Here is an 18,115-nt window from a genome sequence, read left to right on the forward strand (position 1 = left end):
GAATGGTGGTTATTACTTGTCCTTGTCGTCGATGCAGTCTTAGCAATCCAAGGACGGATAAGGACCGTTCATGGCATTTTAAAGGTCACCCTCATTCTTTGTTTTGGCAACATTATTGACTTAACCATCATGTTTCCATCCGCAGCATTGAGCTCCATTCACATAATTGGAGTAAGCGCGACTACAATTATGAACGCCATTTTAGATGTTTCATACGCCATCAATAGATCCCACTAAAGCACAATTCTTAAAGTGCTTACTCGTGGATGTTTCCATCCCCCTCGTTGTTCCATGCCCATTAGCGGGACCCGAACCCATTGTGTCGGACCCGAATCCACATTTGGCCCTCGATGTATGCGGATCCAGCGGTTTCGCTTCGGATCAAATCGCTTTCAGTATCTGTTTTTGAAAACAAATTTAGTATCGCGGAACCAGGAAAACGCTGCCGAACAGTCTTTATGTTTTGTACCAACCCACGTGATGGCCAATCCTCACACACACACAGTCACAGGCACGCCCTTTTCTTTACATTCTCTCTCCCTTCTCCCCCCGTCTCCTCTCCCTCTTCCTTATGAGGGTACGAGAGGAGGAGGAGGAGGAGGAGGAGGAAGCCCGCGATGCAAGCACGAGTCCCCGATCCGACCCCGTCTCCAAACCCTGACCCCAACCGCGTTCTCCCTCCCAATGCGGCCCCCTTAGCAGCAGCGGCCGCCGGAGCTCGGCCCTCCATGTTGCCCGGCGTCAACCCCGCACCCTGCGCCCTGCCGCGCGGCTCCCACCACCGGCGGGCCAGATCCGAGCTCGCATTCCGTGTTCCCGACGACCTCGACGTCCGCGGCGGCGGCGGCGGCGATCCGATGGCGGCGGCCGGGAGCGTCGACGAGATCGGCTCTGAGGATGATCTTTTCTGCACGTTCATGGACATTGAGAAGATCGGGTGCAAGTTGGAGGCCAGCGCGTCCGGGTCGGAGGGCGGAGACTGCGCGGATCCGGCGGCGGAGAGCTCCGGATGTGGCGAGGAGAGGAAGATCGGCGATGCCTCCGGAGCGGCGGCTTCGAAGCCCAAGCATCGACATAGCAGTTCAGTGGATGGATCTTCAATGACGTCGTCAGCGACGATGAAGAGGGAGGGAGTGTTCGGAGAGGTGATGGAAGCCAAGAAGGCCATGACGCCTGGGCAGCTTGCGGAGCTGGCCGTCATTGATCCTAAGCGAGCTAAAAGGTGAAAACCCTTATAGTTTCTCTTAAACAAAATTAGTTTCTTTATTCTGTCTTTCTATGCTGTTTGCTGTAGGTCTTTATCTTGGTGTATTTGAGCTTCATCGTTTAATCTCTGAGTTTGCATCAGCATTTTTGTTTCCATGATTCTTCTTTTTCTGTCATTAATGAATAAAAAGAAAGTAGCTGTTCAAAAAAGTTAGGAAGAAAAAATTTTAACATTTTGAAAATTTAAGCGGGATGCTTGCAATGCTCACCTTCTTTGGAGTTCTGGCCTGGCCTTCTTAGAGTTTGTAGTGAGCTCTCAAGTACTCCGTGTGTGTTTGAAGGAACTCCGAACTTAAATCCTTCTCTCCATGTGGATTATGTGAGTTTACAAATGAACTATGCATTCAAGAAATGACGAATTGTTGCATGTGATTGGGCTATGCAGAAGCTCAGGTATCATGTTTGAGTTTACTGTTTGACCTTGATGGATGTTTAATGATCCATACCCCAAATGCAAATAGGTAAATATCGGATTTTGGACTAAGCTCTCTGTTAGGATATCTAAACTTTCTGATAGAAGTTATTAAAATAAAGTTGCAATTTTGTTTGTTGTTCTAAAACTCTTGGTTGTTATTAACATTCCAGCAGATAGATTGACCTCTTTCCTGATTCATAGACCATCTAATATCTTAGGGCATTGTTTCTGTGTTGCGTATTCTTTTAAAGTTTAGACTCTGTGTCAAACAACATACTTGTTTGAACTAACTCTAACCACCGGCTGAAAATATTGACGTAAAATAAAGACACTGGATGCTTAATACTCCATGTCATCACAAAGATTCTGCTGCGTGGTGCCTAATAGGACTTGCTTTTTTGTAAAAGGTGGATGATTGAATGGTCCTACCCTATTAGATCTTGAAGCTAGCCTTGTTTTTTTTTTGTTGGCACCCTGCATTATTGTATTGGCTGGAATCAATTATACCAGCTAGCTTTTATATGTTAAGATTGAAACGACAATCCTCTGTGAACCATCAGATACACTCTTTAAGATGGAAGAACTACCAATAAGTGGGTTCATTAATATCCAAACATAATTGTTTCAGATTTTAAATATTCCACACCATGTTCTTAGCTTACTAGAATATACTGTTGGAAGTTTATCAATTTAGGATATTGGCATCGAGTCCTTGTGCTTTGACATATACTTGAGGGTTAATAAAAGCGACAGCGTATCATATTCCTATAAATGTGGCTATCCTGAAGCAAAATTATGGTTCAAGGCACATTATCATTATTCTATTTTTTTTATTTTCACACCAAAATGGAATCGTTATATATACTCAGTGTTAGCACCTCATGTCAATGATTAGCAAGTCTTACCACTAATTTTAGCTGCCTCTAGTTCTTTATCAGACCCTTCTTTGTAAGATATTTTTCAGTATCTACTATTATAAGCATTTGCTGCATGAGCATCTATAAATTATAAAGAAATATTTTTTAATCAATCAAGAGAAGAATTGCATCAGATATGTCAGTAAAATTATTCAACTATAAGCTGATGCATTTTCTCTATACTAACTATTAGAAAATATGCTGCATTTTAAGGATTATTTGGACAAACTTCTAAGTTAATCTGCATGTCCATTAAGCTATGTGATTTCATTTCTTGAAACATAATCTTGATATATGGGTTCTTTCTTCCTTGATGGGCTCCTCTCTTGGGTACTCCCTCAGAGAGGAAGACTTGTTAAACAAAATGTACTTCCAAGTAACTTGTCTATAGATCCTAAGTTCAAAGAACGTAAAGCTCTTAATTCTGCCAATACCATTATCTACAGTTGCAACATTTATTTTAACATCAATGCATCTTCTCATGTAGTTCTTGGTACTATCATCGTATCTCCAATGGTTCTGTAATCTTTTTGATTTATTTGATATGTCTCATTATGCAGAATTCTAGCTAATCGACAGTCTGCAGCTCGCTCCAAAGAAAGAAAGGCCCGTTATATATCAGAACTCGAGAGGAAAGTTCAGACCCTCCAAACTGAAGCGACAACTCTCTCTGCGCAGCTCACCCTATATCAGGTCCGTGCTAATCAAATATTTTGTCCATATTAATATAAGTACCACTGGAAATATTTGGAGGATTTAATTATATCATTACTTCTAAATGTCTCTTGCAACTGACAAATTTTAAAGATTCAAGGAAATTAGTCTAAAACCAGTGGTTCCCTTGGTCATAGTTCGTGGATAGCATAAAATTGAGCGTATTGGTCTTTTCGGTTCCAAAGCCCTACTTAAATTCTTAAGCTCATTTATGACTTTGTGTTGCTATGTGCCCAATTCTTTCAGACATGATTTTTGTTAAATATTTCCCTCTTGATGATGAGAGTGATAATTTTAGTTGATTCGTGATTCACTTGTGTGATATTATCCATGTCTTCTGATGGATGGGTTCATTTATGATCCTAACTGAGTCTAGTTGAGTTTAGTTGATGTCTTCTGAAAGTATTATGTGTTTCATTACTGCTAACCTCACTCTGAAATGATAAATTTTGATGCTAAAAATTTGATCCTTCTCTGTTTGCTGCTTTCTCTTTTAGAGAGACACAACTGGACTTTCTGCAGAGAATGCTGAGCTTAAGCTACGGCTGCAAGCTATGGAACAACAAGCTCAATTACGTGATGGTAAGCAGTTTATTTAATTTCTGTTTCGTCCAATGAGTCCTCCTTAAATGCAATAGTAACATATCTTCTCCAAATGGAAGAAATATGTTTACATTGTAAACCAATCAACATGAATCAGTTATTTAGTTCATCACTCAACTGAACAGCAAAGCTATTTGATCGTCTTTGGAAAACTTTTGGGTTTAAAGGCTCTAAGTATGCGCAATATATACCAACAACATAGAACTTAAATATTTTGATTCTAGCCATCTAACATGCACATAGTCCTCTATGTATGTAATTTCCAAATATTACAGAAACAATAGAGTCTTATGTTGGTTGCCCTTCATGCATCACAAACATAATATGGCCAACCTAAATTCGATGTCTTGCTCAATTTTGTTTTATTTTTAATCAATATTTTAGCCAAGAGAACGACACTTTAAACTTGTTTCAATGTCGTCTGATAATGCTTGGGAAGAATGTCATGGGGAAATTATTTAATTGGATGCTTAGCTCTGGATTGATGGTTGTTGTCTGTTTTAGAAACATTTGGTTGTACATATAGATATACAACCTAATAGATTGTACTTTTAACTCTTTTATTCCTTTGGAAATATCTGGTTGATTGAGCATCAAATTGACCTTAATAAATTTTCTTTAACATAGTTATTACCTTTGTCATGGCGTTTGAAAACTCCTGAGGGTAAGATATTCTCTTTTTTCACTGCTCTTTGCCAATCGGTTGAACATTTTGCTGGGTCCAGTTAGTTGACATTAAGTAACAGAACCTAACCTTGTTAGTGGTTTAACTTCCATCATGGGTCTGGGCATTAAAATCCCTTACAAAAAAATGTTTGGCGTAGACTCTGACTCTGACACTATCATGTAGTGTAATTTTTAAAATTCAACTAGGTGCATAACTTCAGATTGAAAGGCAATGAGAAATCTAGAAACTAGTAGCATTTAGTTAAGAATGCAGCAAAAGTTTGAGCTAGCTTTGCTGTCACTAGGATCATTACTCTCGCTGAAGGGCCATAAGGTTTGAAAAGACCAAGACATAATAAACAGACGCAATGAGTTAGTAGCAAACTTTTCAGGAGAATTCATGCTAGGTTCAGTGGAAACAAATAGCTCCACTTCATATGTTTTTGTCTTCTATATTGTGCTTATTAGCTGCCCATCTTTAGATTGGCTGAGCCAGACTGGTGTTTGACCTTAGAAGAATGCTTTAAATGCTCCTAATTGTTTTTTTTTTTTTTCTGTTCTTGGCTTGTGGCTCTGGGAACATACTTGCCTCGGGGTTGTGCCGACCTTTATTGGAAATATTTCAAAAATTACGTTGATGACCATTAATGTGAACCTGATCTATTGCTGTTGAAATTTGGAATCTAGTTCTTTTGTTTTACATAACCAAATTAATCTTTTCAGCCTTTTGTATATTGAACATGCTATAATAGTACATATGATGCTTGTCTTTAATCATGGGGCAAAGAATGAATTAATCATGAGCTGTTACTTTTAGATATTTGTTTCCATTTTGAAGCAAGTGCATTCATTTGTGGCCTCAAGCCTTCCCTCTATCAGGCCACCATATGTATATCTTTGTTGCCCAGCAGCTAAATAGAATGTTATTGTCATTATTGTAAGTTTATTTGTTGTGGATTTCATTCCAAGGAACAGAAAGCACTGAAATGTGTGAGCCCATTTTCACAGTAAAACATGCTTCATGATGCACTTTGCTGTGTCCTTGCAGCACTGAATGAGGCACTAAAGCAGGAAGTCCAAAGACTGAAGCTTGCGACTGGTGAAATATCAAAACCTGATGAAACATACGACATCGGTCTGCAAAACATGCATTACAGCCCATCATTCTTCACACTTCCCCAACAGCCGGCAGTGCACCACCAAGCTATCCAGCTGCAGCACCAGTTCCAGCAGCCACAATCTGGCATCTCGGCTCACCAAATGCTCAGTCACCCTAATAACCTTCCCGACGTGTTCCAGCAAGATCCCCTCGGGAGGCTTCAGGGATTGGACATCAACAAAGGTTCTCATGTTGTGAAGTCAGAGAGTTCCTCGGTATCCGTCAGTGAAAGCAGCAGCAACTTCTAACAAGGTCAGCCGCCCAACAAGCACCACATTTACTACATCCACTAGCTTGACATCCTCCTGCTGCATCCATGTCATTCTATATATTTATTCCAGTCATTCTACTAATCTGAACTTGTTCACTAAAGATCCCAGGAGTGTAATATTTTCTCTTCTTTGGTCTGTCTGTCAAGCTTCAAGATTTGGGTGCATTATGTGTTGGATTTTCACAATGTGTAATATTGATTTGTTTTCTGTGTTGTAATGGAATTGGGAGGGTCTCACACTTTATGGCACAAACAAATTATCTATCTTAGCCTCATTATTTATTGTGTTCGGCGTTGTTTTGTGATATTATTTTCCTCAACAGACTTTCTGTTCCATCTGAACCAGCGATTTTGTAATTGTATGCGATTGCGGGCGGGACACCTGTGTCTTGACCGAGGTACCAAACACGGGAGTCGGCACTACCATTGGTCATCAGCCGCAGGCCCCAACGAAAAGCACCGTGGGCCCAGGTGGGGCACAGGGCTGACAAGCAACGGGAGGCTCTCCTCTCGTGTTTGGTCCCTCTTCCCAGACGCTATAAAAAAAAACAGTTTATTTATAGGGTTCGAACAATCTTGGAGCTTTATCGCCTCTTAACCTTTTATTCGTCTAGTAGTTTGATTACATAAACAATATGATAACAATATGAACAGTTCTTTCCACCAGGCCAAAGCTCCTTGAAAGAAGCCGAAGCCACCTTCCCTTCCTTCCCTCTCGAAGGCGCGAGGTCTCTACAACTGCCCTCCCTCGAAGGTCTGCCCGAACTGCCACCCGGCGGGCGCGACGTCGTAGCTGGTGACCGTCCTCCCGTCGCCGGTCGTCACCTGGAAGGATAGGCTCTGCCCGTCGAGGTAGGAGTTGCTCTGCCAGTTCTGGCCCCAGTTGCGCGACATGCTCTGCCACCCGGTCTTGGACCCCTTGATCGACACCGCGTGCACGTCGCCGGCCCCGCCGACGTTGGTGATCAGCACCAGGTTGAAGTAGGAGTGGCCGTTGATGGTGAACCTTATGCCTCCCTTCCTCACGCAGGGCACCCTGTGAGACAGCAGCAACGTTGTGCCATGAGAAGTTTTATATAGGCATGTCTGCTTCCAGAGCGGCGGAACGTCGCACACCTGCGGAAGGAGACGGGGACGATGCCGGCGCGGTACTGAGCGATCTGGAGGAAGGCGGGCTCGGAGAGGTCGAAGTGCCGCAGGGGAGGGTTGCACCAGCCGCCGTTGTCGTTGGGGAGGGCGTAGTTGGGGGGGCGGAAGTTGGTGGCGGTGACGACGATGGAGCCCGGGAGGCACCACCGGGGATCGTCGGCGCACCGCATCTCGTAGCAGGCGCCGCAGCTGAGCCCGTTTTCGAAGAGCGTGGTGCTGAGGGCGGCGGTGTTGGTTCCGTAGCCCTGGCCGTAGAGGTTGCCGTAGCCACAAGCCCCTCCTGCGGCATCAACCAACCGAACCACCTTAAGATGCACGAGAGATATTCGAGGTAATTCCAGCAAACATAATGGAGTCTGTTGTAGACGTCATGCATACCCATAGTGCCGGAGGCGTCGCCACCGCCGTAGAACGTGGCATGGGCGTTCCGCCATCCGTAGGACTCCGCGAGGGCTCCTGATAGGAAGAAGCACAAGGAAGGCAGTGAGAAGAAGAGAACATGGTAGAGGGAACACTTTGGCAAAGCCATTGAGCGAGCAGATGGCAGAGAGAAAAGAGGGGAACTCGCGGCGGCGCTTGTGGGCTGTGGTTTGGGTTATGAAGAGAAGGGGAGGGGAAGGAGGATGTATTTATAGTGGCTAAGGAGAGGTGTGTGTTCTCTATTCTTCCTCCGAAGAAGAGACAAGTTGGCTGCTTGCCTTGGGTCATCGTAAGCAGTGGTCAGGGCATGTGGGTCCTCCCACCCACATGCATCCCCTTCTCTCCCCTACGTTACGATGACGATAGAAATCCAAGTTAGATTTGCCCGATTCTTGTTTGCTTGGAACCCCCTCAATCCAAATCCAACCTCTAGATTGGTGTGTGAAAACCAACCGTTGGCGGTGGTAACTATTTTTGGAATTTCTAAAATTAAATATTCTTAAATATTTTTATTTAAAGAAGTAAAACGAAAAATATGTTCAATAAGAATTTATCCATCAATTTTTATGTTTTAAAGAAGTAAAACTAAAAATAGTTTTCCTCTAGTAGATTAGGGAAATTGAGATTTTGTTTTTCTTATATAGGAGAGATTGATAAAATAAATTATCTTCCTTATTTCTTATATTTGATTTTTTTCGAGTACCTATTTCACATAAATCTTGAATCAATTATTATAAATAACGTGAAGAATAATCTACACTTGAACATAAGGTGCAACCTTAGCAATCATCTCAGTTCTCTAATGATTGGCACCCCACCAACAAGTGGGTGGGCAATCATTTGGCCATGAATCATTGGTAATCTATCTAACTTTGATCTCTTTATCATTAGATAACTATTAATATTCTTTTCCCAATTGTACTTAGTGTATTGTTGTTAGTTAGGTCTTTTTGATTGTTCAGAAAAGAATGGTCTTTGTTTAACAAAAATGATTGTGTCTGAGGAATGATGTCTTGGTCATAGGTATTATTTATATAACCTTATGGTTAGATAGTTTGTCAAATATATCTTCATATATATATAAAGATATAAAATATTTGATGTGCTATACATTGTTAAGTATTTGACCTTTGCCACTAGTATATTCCTAAAACATATTAACACATAAACAATGTGAAAAGTTGTACTTTAACCTCCTTTTACATCTCAAGGTTGATAATCAATGTGGTTATAGAAATTTCTTTTCCTATTTTATTTTTTTATCTTTGTTAATCAAATTTGTGATAAGTATAGAAAGAAAATTAAGTTTCATTAGATCAAGGATTCAAGTTAGTTAATAAACCAACATAAAGATTATTTATTTATTATTCTTATATTATCAGATTATTTGAATTTAAAGTTATATTTTTTATTCTTTTTATAATTAAAAGTGAAAAGAAATCATTTCTTAACAATCTTTTTGTCATCACCCATCATTTTATAACCATAACTACCATCAAATTTATTATTTGTTAGGATCAAGAGTACTAAGAGGGGGGGGGGGTGAATTAATGCAGCGGAAAACTTTCGACGATTAAAAAGGTGTTCGTACGATAAAAGCGATATCAGTAGAAAAGTCGATTCGTAAATCTCTTTAACTTGTAATCAAGCGAGATGTAATTAAAGGAAATCTATGAAGGCAGTTTGCAGTTATGATGAAAGTTAAAATGTAAGCGCAAATTGAAATATGATGTTCGTACGATAAAACCGATTTACGTCTAAACGCCGATTCGGAAAATACTGAACTTTAAAACACGATCATAAATGTGCAGAAGGCAATAAGTTATTGAGGAGGTTTGCAGTAAGGATAAGATGCTCAAAGTAAATGCAAACCGAGATTTAGAGTGGTTCGGTCAATCTTGACCTACATCCACTTTTGGCTTCTTCCACCGACGAGGTCACCGACGTCTACTAGATGCCTTCCTTCAATAGGCGAAGGCCAACCACCCTTTTACAGTTTCACTCCTTTTGACGGGCTTAGGAGACAACTCTTACAGAATTTTCTCTCCTCTCTTTAAAGATCAGAACTTGGAAGAAAAGAGGGAGAAGAACTTTTGGTCTTTACAATAATTTTGAGCTCTAAAAATCACAGAATAAGATCAGGATTTCGGTGTGTTTTTGGTGCTCTTTCAGTGCCGAAAGGGTGGGGTATTTATAGGCCCCAACCCAGTTTGAATTTCGAGCTCAAAACTGTCAATTCCCGGAATTCCGGGATCTGGCGGTTGCACCTCCTAACTGAGGTGGTTGCACCGCCTAGCAAAGCTCGAAGACCGAGCTCAAGCGGTGCCACCTCCTGTCAGGGGCGGTTGCACCACCTAGTCTCGCTCGGAGACTGAGTCCAGGCGATGCAACCACCTAGCTCTATTTATATTGTGTTGCTCGTGGTTCTAATTCTTTTACCTCTTCACGTGTGATGATGATATGTTATCAACTTATTTGTTTTTTATTATGTGTGGATCTTTAATGGATTATAATAGTTTTGATTATTATCTATCTACTTATCTCTATCTTCATCTTCATTATTGTCACAACATAAAATAATTTTATTATATTAAATGATGCACATGGATGGACTAATCGACTCGGATATCCCGACGAAAACACGACACTATCATCGTTATTACTATTTAATTTGGTATCATAATTAATACCATTATCTAATGTCATCATAATTATAACTCCATTCACTCGGTTTCAATTACATGACTTTATTAGTGCACCTAAATTGGGGACACCTCTATAGCAAAGCTGTTGCCCCCTCCGAAACCTAAAATTAGCACCGGTGTCCACCTCCACATGGGTGCCTGTACTCATCAATCTAAGAAGCTTCAAACCCTTCTTCCATGGAGGGTGAGATCCACACGCACACCCCCACTGTTCTTTAGCACTTGTCATCTCCTTTGGACCCTATCTATCTACCTCTGAAAGCAACCTCTCTTCAACTCAATTGTGTTCTGATCCACCCACTTTAGACACCGTCGTCTGTCCTTCCACCTCTCTTCAACCATCCATTATCCAAAAAAATAACCTTACAATTACAGACTATTGATCGTAAATCAGATGACTGTCTCTTCGTAAAAGAAAAAATCAATTCCATTACAAAACAAAATCTCAACTCAAAAGTGGAGTTTTAATCTTCCAACATATCATGCATGTCTCGCGGGCTATACTCGTAGGCTTAGGCGTGAGTCGGTCCATAGAAGTTGACGTCTCCGGTGGTGGGCTCCACCACCACCACCACCACCACCGAGGAGGAAGGAAAGCCACGTGAAACACTGGAAAAGTCTGACCCGAGTTCGATAGAAAGATGCAAAGGATTCGTAGGACATAAGACTCACGTGCATGGCATGTGGGGTTTGGATGAACTCGTTTTATCTTAGAAATACACGTAGTAAGTCAACATGATCGAACCGGTCAACACCAACTTCAAGATAGATTAGACAAGCCATGAGGGTTCGTTCGTATCTGACCCGCTCGGCTCCAATCGACTCGGTTTCACGACAGTAGCACTGCTTGACGCGAGTCAATTCTGCCACGTTTCTCTCGCCGCAATTATTTGTGTTGGCATCATCACGTGCTTAAAAACGACAAAGCTACCGTACACTGCACGATTGTACGGAGAGTGCCTCGAGACAAAAGACTATGGGTAATTTTGACCCGTTCGTGCCCAACTCCAACACGTAATTGACGTCACGCGCTCCTCGTCACGTGGTGGGTCATATTTGAACTTTCCATTAGGTAAATTGATATCAATTAATATTTTTCTATTTTCTATTTCTTTCTAATTTCCTTGGATTTTTTTACCATCAAGAAATAGATTTAGATTCTTTAAACATGTTTATATAATAATAATAATAATAATAATAATAATAATAATAATAATAATAATAAAAGCTAAATAAACAAACAAAAAAACTATATCAAATCATTTTTGTTAAACAAAGACCTAACTAACAAGACTCTAATTGCAATTGGGCAAAGTCCAAACCCCACAACATGCGATAAGAAATATGATTAGCTGAGGACTATGAGGCCTTGAAACATAAACAAACAAAGATGCTGTTATGCACACACAGGATCGAATTGCTTCTTTACTATGATCTAATGATGCAGAGAAGGAAGGTAGAGAGACCAATGATTACTTGTCGGTAGTGTCAATCATCATCGGATTACTGAGAGGAACACACGACGACGTCACCTCTACTCGACTAGTATAAATGGATCCTTCCTTCTCCTCGAAACCCAAACGACAGCCGCAATTCCGCCTCTTTTCTCTCTGTCACCTGCTCGCTCAATGGCTTTGCCAAACTGCTCCCTGTACCATGTTCTCTTCTTCTTACTTCCTTCCTCGTGCTTCTTCCTATCGGGAGCCCTCGCGGAGTCCTACGGATGGCGGAACGCCCATGCCACGTTCTACGGCGGTGGCGACGCCTCCGGCACTATGGGTATGCATGACGTCTCCAATATCTCTCCATTATGTTTGCTGGAATTACTTCGAATATCTCTCGTGCATCTTAAGGTGGCTCGGTTGGTTGATGCCGCAGGAGGGGCTTGTGGCTACGGCAACCTCTACGGCCAGGGCTACGGAACCAACACCGCCGCCCTCAGCACCGCGCTCTTCGAAAACGGGCTCAGCTGCGGCGCCTGCTACGAGATGCGGTGCGCCGACGATTCCCGGTGGTGCCTCCCGGGCTCCATCGTCGTCACCGCCACCAACTTCTGCCCCCCCAACTACGCCCTCCCCAACGACAACGGCGGCTGGTGCAACCCTCCCCTGCAGCACTTGGACCTCGCCGAGCCCGCCTTCCTCCGGATCGCTCAGTACCGCGCCGGAATCGTCCCCGTCTCCTTCCGCAGGTGTGCGACGTTCCGCCGCTCTGGAAGCAGACATGCCTATATAAAACTTCTCATGGCACAACGTTGCTGCTGTCTCACAGGGTGCCCTGCGTGAGGAAGGGAGGCATAAGGTTCACCATCAACGGCCACTCCTACTTCAACCTGGTGCTGATCACCAACGTCGGCGGGGCCGGCGACGTGCACGCGGTGTCGATCAAGGGGTCCAAGACCGGGTGGCAGAGCATGTCGCGCAACTGGGGCCAGAACTGGCAGAGCAACTCCTACCTCGACGGGCAGAGCCTCTCCTTCCAGGTGACGACCGGCGACGGGAGGACGGTCACCAGCTACAACGTCGCGCCCGCCGGGTGGCAGTTCGGGCAGACCTTCGAGGGAGGGCAGTTGTAGAGACCTCGCGGCTTCGAGAGGGAAGGAAGGGAAGGCTGCTTCTTTAGGCAGAGGCGTTGGCTTGGTGGATCGCAGTGGTTGTTTCATTAGCGCCCGCTGAGGCGTACATATGTCGATGACTATTGCAGAGATTGTAGCAGGACACGATTCAGGATGAGTGGATTGTGCACAGCAAGCCAATTAAGGCCACGCTAGCATATTTTTTACAAGGCTTTGAATAGGAAGAAGGTCGTATAGATTTCATATTTGTAACTATAGCTAGCATATTTTATTTAAACGAAATAATATATGTTGCTACGTTTATTTACTGATTTCATCAATATTTCTTTAAGAAGAGTTAAATAGTAGTAAATTAGTCCAGTATTATATAATATGTGGTAGGCAAATATCTTGATGCTAAGTCTCAAGATCACGATAGTACACGTAATTGACGCCTCAGATCCTTTCTCAGGCTCCAGATAACCCAAACGAACGGTGATTAAGAGCGCACGTGTTTGCCGAATGGTAGCTCTCATGGTTTCGGATTTCCTGTGCTCCTACCAACAGGATACAGTCTGTTTGGTCCAGTTATATCAGTAGAATCCAAACATTTACCGCATTAGAAATGCTGAATTTTGTCTGCGATTAGATAGCTGATCGGCGCCTCTATCTCTTTTCCGTCGAATGTCCCCGACTGCGCCACTCGGTGTGTACAAATGTCGGCAGCCGCTTCGTCGTCATTGTTGCTGTCGAAGGCGGCTCGGTTCCTCGCCGCGCGAGCCCCTGGAAGCTTCGCGAAGCTGCGCGCCGTCGAGAGCCTTATAAGGCCCCTCCGCACCTTAAAGACTCCTCCGATCGCTGCCGCCGGGATGGAAGGGGGGGAACGCGGCTCGGCGTCTAAGCCCGGGATCTCGGTCTCTTCGGGCGGTGGATCGGGCCACACCTTCCCGATCTCTCGTTCGACCGTCCTTAAGATCCAGAAGGGGGACATCACTGTGTGGTCCGTCGATGGATCGACCGACGCGATCGTGAGCTCTCGAATCCCTTCTCTTCCCGTTTGGTTTATTATATCTATTGGAATTACAAGAACTGTTAGGAGTGAAATAGCTCGTTTTAGGTTTATCTCGTTTGGGAAGATTCTTCTTGAGATTTCGTTATAGGAACAATTGAAGGTTGAGTTTCTATCAGTGTTCAATTTCTCTCTCTCTCTCTCTCTCTCTCTCTCTCTCTCTCTCTCTCTCTCTCTCTCTCTGATTGCACAATCAAGATCTCATTGATGAATTGGTACTTTTTCTTGCATCAAACTTGAATTGGATGAGCTCACAGAATATTGCTTTTGCTTTATTATATTGAAAGTTTGTTAGGACCTGACATGTGTTCTACATTACTGTTTTTCTCATGCAAAGTAGTTCCGATCGTGACTACATTAGGTTGATGAGAGTGAACTCGGATCTCTATACATTTCTTGATGATCTGATTGTGCATTTTTAGGCCAAAAGGAACATGCATTCCACACAACGTTAGCCAAAAAGGAATATGCCTTTATTTGATGTTGCATGCCTTTACCGTACTGTTTTGATTTGTTGTGTTAGACAGAGTCTGAATTTGTATCAAGGAACAGTAGGATTCTAGTCTAGTTTGCATTTGAATCACTTGCAATTGATGTCGAACGATGACTGTGGTTGCTGTCTGATGCAAGCAGGGAATCTGGCTTGCAGAAGAGAAGAGAAGAGTCAAAATCTGAGCAGTTTAGAGGACTATTCACATCGATTTTGGATGCATGATTGAAGAAAGGTTGTTTGTGTACCAAGAAACTAGAGGTTTTAGATCTTCTACCAAGACAGAAGAAAAAAATAGAAATGAACAAGGAAATCAGTGCTACTGAATAATCTTACAATTATGGCCTACAGTTATCAGCTACTAAGAGACTCGACAAAGAAAGAGTTATGGGCAATCTTTTAAGCTTAGAATTTAGATTTAGGGGAGTAAGTTAGAAAGTAAGAGAAAAGAATAAGTGAATAGGAAAGATGGAAGACTCATAGAAAACAGGCCACTGCCTTGAACCTCTTTCAGTATACAGAAATTTCAACATACAATGATTATCTACAAGAGTCCATTAACCATGATTGCATTTATATAGTGTTGTTACCTATTCAAATTACTCCCTGACTGGAGCTTGAGAAGAGAAAAGATTTAGCTTTTGTTTCGCTCAAAAAGTATTCATGGAGCTGCCCAGTGATCCACCACAGATGGCCTAGGACCTATTGTGAGTGCTGGGTGCCTAGGCAGATTGAAGATGTGCAAGTGCTAGTATAGACCTGCCCTTTCCCTTCCTCGTCAACAGAGAACATGGTTTTCAATTTTGGGGATTGTCAATCCTGTAAATCATTTAACAGGTGATTAGTCAATTTTATAGAGCCTCACTGACTTCTATCCGAATGCTACTGGCCTTGGTCCCACAGGAGAATTGTAGCTTCACTTGACTTATAATTAGATCCTCAACCAGAATGTGATCTCCTCCAACTTGTGTTTTACTGAAGGAGTGCGCCTAATCAAACCAGATACCAAATTTCAGGAACTAGTTAAAATAAATGAATGATTTTGATGGTGACATTTGATGGAATGATATGTGTGTATGCCACTTACTTGATGAAACTTGGGGAGTTTAGAAATTAGACACTTGCATGCTTCAGTATGGAAACTTGTTTGAATTTTCCTTTGCAATTAACTAATTTTAACCTTTTATATGACCAGAAAAAAAGTCTCAAATTGCATACTTTGCTATATTACATATGGTTATGGTTATATATTCACATAAAGAACATTCCATCGATATGCTGCTACAGAAGCTTTTGAGCAATCATATTCACTCTCAGTGACTATCTACTTGTGCACATCAGAAGCAAAGAAGATAAAAACATGGTTTGCAACATCATACTGTACCGCTCGGTACGGGCAGTACATACCAATCCGATAGAGGATCATTATGGGTTGTACATTGATACATCTTAGTGTATCGTGTGTTGGTACACTTGGTACAGCTCGATATGTACCATACCAATGGCTTATTGGTGCATCAGTACGGTACGATATTCAGAACCTTGGATAAAACATCTGATAAAATGTGCATCTGTGTCAGTTGCTAAAAGTTATAACGAAGACAACAAAATATCATTTAATAACTATATGTATGTGTCAAGAGAAAAAAAAAACTATATGTAAATCACTTCCCTTTTCATGTATGAGTTCCTATAAAAGTGGAAAATTTCAGGTAAATGCAGCAAATGAAAAAATGCTCGGAGGTGGTGGTGTAGATGGAGGTAAGTGCTCAGGTTTTTTTAACATTATTGTCTCATTGATTTGTTTTCTTTCTTTTTTTTTCTGAAAGCTCAATAATTGTATCAGCCATACATAGAGCTGCTGGCCCAGAACTTTTAGAGGCATGTCGAAAGGTCCCTGAGGTCCAGCCAGGAGTTCGTTGTCCCACAGGCGAAGCCAGGATAACTCCGTAAGTTTTCTTTCCTTTAGAGACAATTGTATTACTGCATTCTAATCCTACTTTGCCACTTGCCATGAAAAGACTTGAATTATCAAACTTTGTGTAGAGCTTTCCGGTTGCCTGTGGCACATGTGATACATACTGTTGGCCCCATCTATGATGTTGATAAGCAGCCTGAGGTTTCTCTGAGTAATGCATACAGGTAAAGCTGGTCTCTTGTTGACTGAGGATATTTTTGCATAATATAGAACTTATTGCTCGTCTGGCAACTTTGTGACCAGCACATCAGTAACAATTAACTTAATTATCTGATTGCAGAAATAGCTTGAAGCTAGCTAAAGAGAATAATATTCAATATATTGCTTTTCCAGCTATATCTTGTGGTGTCTACAGGTATTCAACATTAACCATATATACTTGTAAGGTTGGAAGTAATGGTTCTTGAATTGAATTTGATTTTTATGTTCTCTTTTCACTTCCATAGATACCCTTACAAGGAAGCTTCCAGTATAGCTATATCTGTGGCAAAGGAGTTCCCTGACGCCTTTAAAGAGGTAGATCAGCCATTCGCATCTCTCAATTATTACCTTAATGTGTCTTTCATCCAACATATCAGTCTAGCTGTAGTACTTATTTTGTGATGTGTTTGTGTGGCTTTCATTTATTTTATTTTTTCTCTAGAAATGTTATTTCATGTGTTGCAACCAGTGACTTGGGATCTGATTAATTAGTCACTAGATAGAACATGTTCTCATCCATGCCTATATTTTGTTGGATTCGTAACTGATGCTTGATTTTTGTTTACAAAGATTCGAGAAATTGTTGGCCTTGTCCAACTTTAATGATTATGTTTGATGTGATTACGCTTGACGAGTAAATGAATATATCCTAGTCCAAAAATAATTAGATAAACCTTTTTCTTTTGCAGGTACACTTTGTGTTGTTTTCAGATGAACTTTACGGTGTCTGGCTTGAGAGTGCTAATGAGCTGCTGTAGACATGATGGTAAGAATGCTCGGATACATCGAAGCTAGGACCTGATCTGGATAAGCATTAGTAATATAGTTATGTCATGAGAACAATGTATTGTGCAACCTATCTGCAGAATGGTGAATCTTGTGTGCCTGTTAAATCTCTATGGGAGAAACTTTTTATCACATCCTTAATCTCATGTTGGTTTTTACAGGCTTTGGATAAATATCAGAACAAATACTTTATAGGAATTAAATATTCTCAAGAAATAAAAATCCTGAAGAGCCTATAGTTGTTCTGTTGATTGTAGATGTGCATCTCTTATCCTCGTGAAGATTGAGGATATTATGCATCTGTATATACTCTGAAATCATTGCATCTTCATTTGGATAACATTGCCTAATGGTGTCAGAAGGTGAGATTTCTTGTAAGATGGGTGGCGAGTGAAGTCCTGAAGAATATGCTCCAATAGGAATTGTCTGACGGATAAGAACATATTTGTCTTTGTATCTCAACGAGTGAAATGCCTATTCTGCTATCTGTTGATTCAGCTTTATGGATTCTGTAAAACAGCGATTTAGTTTTGGACCTTTGGTCACTAAATCAATGGTAACTTTTTGTTAAAAATCTTGATTCGTATGAAACTTATTTCATTAGAAAATAGATTGATATATATTTCAGTAGCTTTCTTAAGGGTATTGGAGCATAATTGATAATCTGAAGTATTTGTTCTATGTGCCTCTTGAATTCTGTCAGAAATCGAGCTTTGATCGATTTCGCGTATTCTGAATTAAAAAGAAATAAA

General features: G+C 41.6%; 4 protein-coding genes across 4 annotated transcripts; 3 read left to right on the top strand and 1 right to left on the bottom strand.

Moving 5' to 3' along the window:
* The first annotated feature begins 492 nt into the window (after positions 1-492).
* On the top strand, positions 493-6,296 carry LOC103974622 (transcription factor RF2b). Its single transcript, XM_009389490.3, has 4 exons — positions 493-1,222; positions 3,159-3,291; positions 3,810-3,894; positions 5,630-6,296. The coding sequence occupies exons 1-4, from the start codon at positions 618-620 to the stop codon at positions 5,986-5,988; spliced, it is 1,182 nt and encodes a 393-aa protein (XP_009387765.2). The 5' UTR covers positions 493-617; the 3' UTR covers positions 5,989-6,296.
* A 302-nt stretch (positions 6,297-6,598) lies between these two features.
* LOC103974613 (expansin-A2) lies at positions 6,599-7,765 on the bottom strand. The gene is made up of 3 exons (XM_009389480.3): positions 7,539-7,765; positions 7,128-7,440; positions 6,599-7,047 (listed from the first exon to the last, which is right to left on the bottom strand). Exons 1-3 carry the CDS (start codon positions 7,687-7,689, stop codon positions 6,744-6,746), a joined length of 768 nt encoding a protein of 255 aa, XP_009387755.2. The 5' UTR covers positions 7,690-7,765; the 3' UTR covers positions 6,599-6,743.
* Positions 7,766-11,851: 4,086 nt separating this feature from the next.
* LOC135606099 (expansin-A10-like) lies at positions 11,852-13,174 on the top strand. Its single transcript, XM_065096896.1, has 3 exons — positions 11,852-12,064; positions 12,164-12,476; positions 12,557-13,174. The coding sequence occupies exons 1-3, from the start codon at positions 11,914-11,916 to the stop codon at positions 12,858-12,860; spliced, it is 768 nt and encodes a 255-aa protein (XP_064952968.1). The 5' UTR covers positions 11,852-11,913; the 3' UTR covers positions 12,861-13,174.
* A 321-nt stretch (positions 13,175-13,495) lies between these two features.
* On the top strand, positions 13,496-17,495 carry LOC135606100 (uncharacterized). Its single transcript, XM_065096899.1, has 7 exons — positions 13,496-13,867; positions 16,111-16,159; positions 16,245-16,347; positions 16,445-16,540; positions 16,657-16,731; positions 16,823-16,892; positions 17,267-17,495. The coding sequence occupies exons 1-7, from the start codon at positions 13,556-13,558 to the stop codon at positions 17,333-17,335; spliced, it is 774 nt and encodes a 257-aa protein (XP_064952971.1). The 5' UTR covers positions 13,496-13,555; the 3' UTR covers positions 17,336-17,495.
* Positions 17,496-18,115: the final 620 nt, after the last annotated feature.

This window comes from Musa acuminata, chromosome BXJ2-2 (genome assembly GCF_036884655.1).
Source record: "Musa acuminata AAA Group cultivar baxijiao chromosome BXJ2-2, Cavendish_Baxijiao_AAA, whole genome shotgun sequence".
Lineage (NCBI taxonomy): Eukaryota > Viridiplantae > Streptophyta > Magnoliopsida > Zingiberales > Musaceae > Musa > Musa acuminata.

What these genes read in the sequence shown, in the direction of transcription:
- LOC103974613 (XM_009389480.3), bottom strand. Translation starts at nt 7,689, where the DNA reads ATGGCTTTGCCAAAGTGTTCCCTCTACCATGTTCTCTTCTTCTCACTG. An exon ending in CGACGCCTCCGGCACTATGG is followed by an intron (nt 7,441 to 7,538) that starts GTATGCATGACG and finishes TTGATGCCGCAG; the next exon opens with GAGGGGCTTGTGGCTACGGC. An exon ending in GTCCCCGTCTCCTTCCGCAG is followed by an intron (nt 7,048 to 7,127) that starts GTGTGCGACGTT and finishes GCTGTCTCACAG; the next exon opens with GGTGCCCTGCGTGAGGAAGG.
- LOC135606100 (XM_065096899.1), top strand. Translation starts at nt 13,556, where the DNA reads ATGTCGGCAGCCGCTTCGTCGTCATTGTTGCTGTCGAAGGCGGCTCGG. An exon ending in GGCGAAGCCAGGATAACTCC is followed by an intron (nt 16,348 to 16,444) that starts GTAAGTTTTCTT and finishes AACTTTGTGTAG; the next exon opens with AGCTTTCCGGTTGCCTGTGG. An exon ending in ATATCTTGTGGTGTCTACAG is followed by an intron (nt 16,732 to 16,822) that starts GTATTCAACATT and finishes TCACTTCCATAG; the next exon opens with ATACCCTTACAAGGAAGCTT.
- LOC135606099 (XM_065096896.1), top strand. Translation starts at nt 11,914, where the DNA reads ATGGCTTTGCCAAACTGCTCCCTGTACCATGTTCTCTTCTTCTTACTT. An exon ending in CGACGCCTCCGGCACTATGG is followed by an intron (nt 12,065 to 12,163) that starts GTATGCATGACG and finishes TTGATGCCGCAG; the next exon opens with GAGGGGCTTGTGGCTACGGC. An exon ending in GTCCCCGTCTCCTTCCGCAG is followed by an intron (nt 12,477 to 12,556) that starts GTGTGCGACGTT and finishes GCTGTCTCACAG; the next exon opens with GGTGCCCTGCGTGAGGAAGG.
- LOC103974622 (XM_009389490.3), top strand. Translation starts at nt 618, where the DNA reads ATGCAAGCACGAGTCCCCGATCCGACCCCGTCTCCAAACCCTGACCCC. An exon ending in GATCCTAAGCGAGCTAAAAG is followed by an intron (nt 1,223 to 3,158) that starts GTGAAAACCCTT and finishes CTCATTATGCAG; the next exon opens with AATTCTAGCTAATCGACAGT. An exon ending in CGCAGCTCACCCTATATCAG is followed by an intron (nt 3,292 to 3,809) that starts GTCCGTGCTAAT and finishes TTTCTCTTTTAG; the next exon opens with AGAGACACAACTGGACTTTC.